Source organism: Apis dorsata, unplaced genomic scaffold, assembly GCF_000469605.1.
Source record: "Apis dorsata unplaced genomic scaffold, Apis dorsata 1.3 scaffold_209, whole genome shotgun sequence".
Classification (NCBI taxonomy): Eukaryota; Metazoa; Arthropoda; class Insecta; order Hymenoptera; family Apidae; genus Apis; species Apis dorsata.
In genome coordinates, this window is record NW_006263493.1 from 243,467 (window position 1) to 252,429 (window position 8,963).

General features: G+C 32.6%; 1 protein-coding gene and 1 long non-coding RNA gene across 3 annotated transcripts; one reads left to right on the forward strand and one right to left on the reverse strand.

Annotated features, from left to right (window-relative positions):
- Positions 1-200: 200 nt before the first annotated feature.
- Positions 201-2,767, reverse strand: LOC102681986. Of its 2 annotated transcripts, none has more exons than XM_006615052.2 (3): positions 2,277-2,767; positions 1,072-1,266; positions 201-949 (listed from the first exon to the last, which is right to left on the reverse strand). In XM_006615052.2, exons 2-3 carry the CDS (start codon positions 1,154-1,156, stop codon positions 387-389), a joined length of 648 nt encoding a protein of 215 aa, XP_006615115.1. In that variant the 5' UTR covers positions 1,157-1,266; positions 2,277-2,767; the 3' UTR covers positions 201-386. The 2 variants fall into 2 exon arrangements, with proteins under 2 accessions (XP_006615115.1, XP_006615116.1); XM_006615053.2 differs by lacking the exon at positions 2,277-2,767 and adding an exon at positions 1,382-1,721.
- Positions 2,768-2,875: 108 nt separating this feature from the next.
- Positions 2,876-4,895, forward strand: LOC116185542. Its single transcript, XR_004150386.1, has 3 exons — positions 2,876-3,328; positions 3,711-4,199; positions 4,396-4,895. It is a non-coding gene; the product is annotated as an uncharacterized LOC116185542 (long non-coding RNA).
- The last annotated feature ends 4,068 nt before the right edge of the window (positions 4,896-8,963 follow it).

An 8,963-nucleotide genomic window follows, 5' to 3' on the forward strand; every position in this document is an offset into this window, starting at 1 on the left:
ACGTGTATCAGTCCGATAAATGACGAAGTACGAAAGAAAAAAAAAAAGATTATGAAATTTCCGAACCGACGGGATCGATCGATGATCCTAAAGTGATCCTAAAGTAACTACGAAACTTTCGATAATGAAAACATGATTATCATGTACATATATTAGAAAAAGAGAGACGAGTATGAATGAATATGGACGAAATTGATTCATACGGTATACAAGACCACGTAATAAGTAAAGCCCTACCTGGTATCGCATCGCTTAAGTATAATCAAATACGAAAATGGAGAACGGTAAATTAGGCAAAGACTCAATACTCTCAGGTCTATTATCTATCCAATGGACAGTCTGATCATATAGTAATAGTTTAGATTAGAAGCGGGCACAAGATACAATCATTCCGCTTTAATTATCTTGCGATATCTACGTCTAGACGGTCTCGTCGATTCGGCATCGTGAAAGAGAACTTTGAACGAGATGTAGGCGAGAAACAATAGGGCCGATATTAGGAAAATGAAACCAGGCGTATATTTTCCAAATATCATCAGACAGAATAGTCCGATCAGCTGTGAGAACAAAAACAAAGGGGCAAAGTACACGCCTAGGGTCAAGATCAGCCGATTATTTTGTTTGCGTTTCAATTGCCTTGTAGTTTGGAATCTCGCTGAAAATTTGCAAGGTTCGGGGGTTTTTGGTGGCTCGGATGCTTGAAATTCGCTTGAACGAATACCGCAGAGCAATGATCGCCGAAAACTTTTGTATAGCAAAAAGATCCTCGCTGTGATTACTTGAAGAAACTGGCCGAGACAATTATGTACTTTACGGGCGATTGGGTGCGACTTCGAGTTATCGAAGGAATATAGCAGATAAGGCAATAAATTCAAATTTTGACAACAGTGGCGAATTTTCTGCATAGAAGCGTGACGAAATAGCATCGGTGGTTCGCTGTAACTTCCATCTGTGAAAAAAAAAATGGTAATCGATTAATAATTTATAGAAAATAATCGATCAATAATTAAAAGATATAATTTCATTTTATCTCCTTTATTTTCAATTATCGATAAAACGAAGATTTCTTACCTTTTAACATATTGGACACACGTCGAACAAAAGTCGGTTTCCCGACAACGTCCTCTGTCTCGACCATTCCCGATACTTTAGTCATACTGCTTATTGTATTTGAAACAATGATCGTATATACTCCGGATATTCTTCCTTAAACTCTTCGATGTAACGAGTATCTTACCAGTTACACTTGATTACGATTGCTTTCCTCTGAAAAAAAAAAATAATTTTATCATCATTTCATTTATTCCTTATAGAAGATATAAATACAATTTTTGTCAGAAAATATTTGATTTTGCGAATGAAAGATTCAATTGACAAATACCTCTTTTCTTGGACAACTGAATTCATTCGAGACGAAAATACGTTTCGATCAACACTGAACAAATCTTCGACTTTTCACGTTATACGAAGCATTGAGTGAAAAGAAAAAGAGAAATGCGACGTGATAGCCCTCACGACCCGAGATTAAAATTTACAGTGCTTTTTTAGAAAATCTTTCCACAATATCGTAACCAATCGAATCGTTTATTTTGCTCTTAATGCCCTGCCAAACTAACTTGGACCGATCAGTTGAAATCTCAAAATGGAAAGGCGCGAAAAATAACATACACTGTAGCCGAACGATGCACGAGTTTTCAACGATATGAACGTTATGATATGCTGGCGAACTGTCACTTGATCATAATATACTCTCCAAGCGCGCTTATCCACCTCCCACCCCTGATCATTATTACTCTGACCACGCAAATTATTAAATGTTTCGTAGATGTAGAATTGACGAAAGCAAGAGGAATCTTTACAAATGTTTAATCGTTAACAAAAATTGTTTAAAACTAACGCAAAAGTTTCACATTAATGATAAATTAAATCACATTATCACAATGTAACCTTGAATGTATGATCACCGGTGAATGAGTTTATCAAATTCGATACGTTATACATAATTTAAATTTTCTTGACGGTTGATCATGATGTTACGAAGTTAACTGATACGACGAAGTAAACAAAGAGAGTAAAAAAATCTCGTAAATTGATCCTTTACATAGTATTACCGCATCACGGACCTATGTATCTAATTAGATACAGCGGAAGCAGTGCGATTGCCGACTGGCCATGAGACTAATTGATCGCTCGAATTATCGTTGCGCCCGGTCAAGGGAATCGAATGGAATTAAATTGAATGCTCGTTAAAAAATTCTGCGACTTTATTGACTCACCTCAGTTATTGTGGCCGGCATGCACGCTTCACTGAATTAAACGCTCGTACCGTTGTCAATATTCATACAATCAACTCCGTTTACCTCTTATACCTTGTTCAAAATCGTTTAACTATATTTCTTATAAAGATTAAAAATGATGGGAAATTCGCGAAATGTATACATTATTTGATAAATCTCAATTATCACTCGAGAGATCGACAAAGAGTAATTCGAATTTCGATAACACGCAAATCTCTTTGTCAGAAGATAGACATTGACCGAACTCACGATCAGTCTCTTCGTTCGTCTGCGACAAAACACAAACAACGACTGTGGTTAACTGTCGAAGCGGCACGTTAAAGCTGGCACGAGTGGCGACCTCACGTTTCCTAGGAGCGTTTCGATACCGACCAGTCGATTGGTTATTCGCTCGAGTTTCAAGGGTGCTCCGACCAATTGGCACACGTCTACGAGGTACTGGTAACGCAGCTGCGAAGGAAGCAAAGGGCCAATTAACGGAAACGCGAGAACAGTCACGTATATTTTGACATGAGGCTTCCTCATGATGTTTCGAAATTACCTGGATCCTACGACCTCGAGAGAGAGAGAGGTTAGTATAGGTATGTCAGGGTGAGAGAATAGATTATAGTATATACGAATACCCTCGATGATCGATGAGATACCGATGCGATTTTGGATTTTTAGATACGCTTTTAGGAGATTTACCGTAGACAGATTGCTATATTGTTACATGTACATAGGAAAGGTAGGACTCTTTTGAGGTTTCTCTGAATAGGAAAAAAACGTGAAACAGCCACGTGATTTAATCGAATAACGAAATTATATCAATGATAAAAAAATTTTAACTGTTTCATCGAGACGAAAACGTGATTCGAAACTATAACACGTGATAGTGATGAAAACGATTCAACTTAGCACGTGTTCTCATGAGTGAAAGCCATGGATTGATTCGTGACGAGCAAATTTACTTATATTAGTGTATCAGTGTAGTTTTTAACCAGACAAAGTTCGCAAGAAATTTTTTTGAAATTTTATTGAAATGTTTCGATGTAAATATTCATATCAGTGTCATCCTAAATAGAATAATGTCAGCATTATCTAAAATCATTTAAGAAACTAGTTCAATTCTATCGTCAAAAGAGAATCACGCAGCCGCTTTGTTTTTTTTCCTTGAATAAGCTTAACATGCGGGTAGACCATGCTAGAAGCTTTCCAAGTGCAATACGCTCACTTTTATCGTGATTCTTTAATATTAATAAACTAATGAATATCCGAAATAAAAAAAAAAACAATCTGATTGAAAATATATTTTATCATTATCGAGAGTGTATTGTACATTGATTGATTATTACGTTATTTAAAGCAAAGGAAAAAAAAAAATAAAAATAAAACAAGGAAATATTTTAACGCACAATTATACTCGATTTTCAGGTGAATATCATGAACATTGATGAATATAAATCTTATGCAACGTTTTATTGATTTCTGACGTAATACGAGCAAAAGACTGGGTAGATGATACGGGAAAAACGTATGGGTTACTATACATAGGATTGAAAACCGCGAAGCATCTATTCACAGTTTGTATTCACGCGATGCTCGCATGGTTACCAGTTCGATGTTTGAAAAATCCTACCCGGACCCGGTCATTTTCTAATTTTCTAGCGTGCAATCTTGAGTGGACGTTGGTCCATTGATTAGAGGTTCCGGCGACTTCTCTTATCTTCGGCTTTTTTCATCATGTACTCATTATCGAAATAGCGAGCGAAAAAATTAGACTGCATGCAAAAAATGACATTACTATTCCTTAAATTTGTTAAACATAATTAATCTGTCATCGTGATGCATTGAGGATTAGTGATTTACCGACTCTGGATAAAAAAACATGAAATAAAAAATTCGTATTGGATTGCGAATGAGGTAAGCATACATTTTTTTTTAATTTCTTTTCATGCATTGAAGTTAAATCAAAGAGCGTTAATCGATAGTAAAGAGTGTTATTATTATATTCTCGTTCTAAAAAGAAAAAACTAAATTTTAAATTTGAGATAAAAGACAAAAAATATTAGAATGTGACGAATAATATTCCAATCAATGTCAAATTGTTCTTCCTTAGAATTTCGCAATTGATGGATGTCAAAGAGTCGTCAAACACGGTGCCGATATTCGTCAATTTTCAGAAATTTTGTGGATTTATCGCGTCACGCTAGACAAAATAAAATTATGTAATTCCATCAGAGACGCTGTCTGCCTATTTTGACCTTTCCGAGTAATAGATATAGGCTTCAAGAATCCAAACATAATGACCACATAAGGAAGAAAACAGTCATCGTATAATTATCTTGTTGATATCTGTAGCATACATGAAAATCAAGGAATTAGTCATTGTTTTGTCAAATTCGCTTTTTTTTTTTAGTCTTATCTTTTTTTTAATGGCTATCGTTTGTGCAATAATCGACAATCCGTCGATTATTTATCATCAAGAATTTGTTAAAAAACATTATCGAGACAAAGAATAAGGATTATTCATATGATGGATTTCTTTGTTTTTTGTTTTTTTTGAAATAATAGAAATGATAAGATGCGAAAGTAAAATTGATTTGAAAATGGAATGAAAGAAGAATTTTGTTTAACTTTAAATAATTTAGAAGAATTTTGTATTCCGTCCGTTTTTGGAATAATAATTTATCATTATGTTAATTTATCATTATGTTGTGCTCATAGTTGCTATTATGATAATCTCATTGGCAAATATTATGATAATCGCAATTTTTTTTTAAACTACAGATCTGCGTTACGTAAAATTTTGATACATTAACATCGCTTGATGATATGTTTTTTTAAATAAGTATTATATTAATTAGATACTTTTTCATTTTTTTCAGTGATATTTCGACAAAATATTTTGACTGAATATTGTTGTTGAATAAAAAATTTAAAGAAAAGATAATGAAAACAAATGGAAAATGATAATTTATGTGATTCGCATAAATTCAATCGGTGCAATGAAAAATTAAATATCTACGATTGATTCGTAGAACGAATTATCGAATCGAAATAGATGTACATTCGTATATCTATGTTCCGTATAATATAATTGATATAATTGATATGATTAATATGATATAATTTTCTAAATAAATAATTATAAAATGGTATATCAAAGTTTCATGCATAAAACGTGATTTTTAAATAAATATTTCTCCATTTATAGTATAAATAAAGATATGAATCTATATTTATCTCGTTAATTGTTTTACATCGAATTTCCAAGAATCTTTTCAAGACTTTTTTTTCTTTATCTTTCATATCGTTATTCGTCTTAAATTCACATTGAATTTGCATCGAATCTGTGCATTATTTTATACACTATTCATGTGCGTCCATTCCATATATGCGTCATGAAGGACGCATGGGGAAGAGCAGAATGGATAAAATTACGCAAACGATTGGAAAATATTATATGAAAGTTAGCAAAATTTTGTCAAAGAATTATTGATTATTTAATTAAAAAAAAAATTTTAAAGAGAGAGAAAGAGAGAGAATGAGAATTGCAATCATTCTATTAATTTTAATTTTCGTTCGAAAAAACGATAACCTTTTTAAATAGAGTAATTCATGAAGATTACATCAGATTTTTGGCACGTGTTAGTAATATATATGTCCTCCGAGTTCTTATCATGGATTTAATTAATTGCGTCGTCGGTGTCGCTATCTGGTCTGAACTTGTAGACTCTTATTGCACTGTACTCGTTACCTTACGACCATAAATGCTGCCAGACGTAGACTTTGTATAGGTGAGAATGCGGGTACACTGTTACGAAAATAAAGAAGAGTCATTGTCCCGTATTTTATACGCAATTGAGACAGATGTAAAAAAGTGATCGAAGCACGGAAGAGAAGATTAATAAGAAACACAAGATATTAAAATCAAAAACATTACTTTAAATTTATGTTTAAATATTTCTAAAAAGAATTAAAATTTCCGAAAATCCTCAAAAATGGAAGATTGTAATAATACGATAATTTCTATAAACTGTAAAATTTTACAAAATTCTTAAAATTTAGAAACCTTTACCTAAGTTATTAAGTATTTTCAAAGGAATTCGAGACAAAGGAGGATCTATACATTTTCAAACATTTTTATCTGTACAATCGAATATTGTAAATTTTAAAGTAATTTCAAAGTAAATTTTACAATACAACTTTTATTATATCCAACTAATTTTCAAATACACAATAAAAATTTCAATAGTCCCATTTATTATCGGATTAACAAAGAATTTTCCAACAGTGTACCACTGTACCAGTAAAAGGTCTTTTTTCTACCTCGACAAAGACTTGTCCTCACCATATAAATTCGAAGGTCTACGGACACAATGATCGATGGATGGAACTTCTTCGAAGAACGAAGTAGCTACACCTTATCGAATAATTATCGAATAATTTTTCTAAATAGAGATGAGATCTAACGTTTTTCCCCTCATGGATGGGAGAAACGACTAGGTGTCCAACCATTTTTCCGTTTACTCAGAATAATTCTCCGGTTTGGAATTACCCGCTTCTCGCGATCATTCTCGCTGCACGCTTTCCCCCTTCGCGTTTCAAAGCCGCAGAAACCCGTCTATTCTCGTGTCCACCATTTTTCGTTCCCTATATGTGTCGACAGGTCGACGAACGGCACACGGATACGGCCCTGGCCGTACTCCGCAAACGACATTTTTCAAACGCTGCTCGGTTTGCGCTCGCGGTTGCGAGAATCCGCTCCGCATCGGTCGCGCGATGCCACCGGGGTACGGATAGCAAGAATAGTAAGAAATGGCAAAAGGTGTAGAGCGGTCAACGAGTTCCTCCTCGGGGGAAAAAAGTCGAGGGATTCTGGGAAACGAATCTGCATCGTATAAATTAATCGTGAGAGATATTGGATATTTCGAGAAATTAAAAATTACCGCGTGTGTATGCGCGTGTGCATGTATTCCTTTTCCCACTTTTGTTTATTCTTTTTTGAGAATCTGAGAAATGAAAATACGCGCGGGAATCGGATATTTCAAGTAAAGTATTTCGAGTAAAAATTCATCATCGTGCTCGTTTCGATCTTATTTTTCCTTCCTCCCGAGAATCGAAAGAGCGAGAGGCTGTGGTAATTTCAAGGGTGATAATCGATTTTCTCTGTGACTGAAAATGTGCAGGAATAAATTAATCGCGCGTGATAAGTGAGTGCGGCCTACCATGAAGACGATACCAACTCTTGGCGAGAAGGCGATCTGCGTAGCTGTGAGGATCGATTACATCATTGGAGGGACAAATTTCATGGTTCATTTGATAAGGAAAGATCGATTAATTTTTTATCAAGAAAATTAATGACTTATTTTTTTACTTTTTATTTTCAATTTTTTGTTTTTTTTTTTTTACTTATTTATTTTACTCATATATTTATTTGCTTCTTCGATCAAGGGTCAAGAAATCTTCGATTTTTGCTTCGTAAGAAATAGACGAGGATTTTAGAGCGGATTCCAAGTACCAGCATCGTACCAGAGTCTATGTATAGTGCACGATCTTAAACTCTAGAAATAAAGTACTCTTATCTAAATTTTTCTTAGTGCGATTAGATAAAGAAATAAATATCGGTTTCATGGCGCACAGTTATTAAAGAAAGGATAACTGTGCATTGTATTGTCCTATTTATTAAATTTTCATTGCATTTTGTGAATGCGATTCATTTTCGAAAATTAATGAATGTTCGTGTTTTATAGTTTGATTAAAATTATCAAATTAATAAGATGCTTTGAAAATTTTACTTTTGTTATTAAAAATATCGATTGCAATAGCAAGAACAAATTGCGTTGCGTTTAGACAAGAATATTTCATTCATATCATGTGAGATATATTGATTTTTAAATAAATTAAACATTTTTAAATTTACTTATCCCAGTTTGTTTTTTTTTGAATCCTCTCTGTAAAAATATAATAAAAAAACATTATGTATAAAAAAATAGCAGCTATAAGATGTAAGTATGCAAATGTCATTAGTATTCCTATATTTGCTATATTCTCTTAATGTCTTTACCATCTTTATGTGTTATATTATCTTACAGTAAAAATCTTTAATATTAAAAAAACTATAAAAAACTTTCAATATTATAAAACAAACAATTGAAAAAAAATAACTACGTAAATAATAAGTATCTCTATTAAAAACATTGAGTATCGTAAAAAATAGAAGTAAGAAGAGTTAAAAAACAAGCAAAAGTAAATACATAAATTTAGATCTATATTTAGAATTAAGTAAAATGATTAAAAAATGAATAGTTCCAGAAAACATGGCAATTTAAAGAGGTAAGTAAAAGGTAAGTATATAAAAGGTAAGTATAAAACAAGTAAGTAACTTAAATTTAAGAAAATTTCGAAAATTCCAGGAATGTGACGTCATTTCCAAGAATTTTCTCAAAATAAACAACAAAAAATGTAAATAAACATACCTTTGTTTGCAAACAAACGAAATTTCTAAAACCGGCCGTCAAAATTTTTATAAAATTTTGAAAATTTTTGTAAATAAACATTGAAAATGTAAATAAACAAAAGAAAAATGTAAATAAACATTGAAAATGTAAATAAACAAATCTTTGTTTGTAAACAAAGGCAAATTTTGAAGTCGGACTCCGAAAAATATAGAAATTTTTGAAA

What these genes read in the sequence shown, in the direction of transcription:
- LOC102681986 (XM_006615052.2), bottom strand. Translation starts at nt 1,156, where the DNA reads ATGACTAAAGTATCGGGAATGGTCGAGACAGAGGACGTTGTCGGGAAA. An exon ending in TGTGTCCAATATGTTAAAAG is followed by an intron (nt 950 to 1,071) that starts GTAAGAAATCTT and finishes TTTTTTTCACAG; the next exon opens with ATGGAAGTTACAGCGAACCA.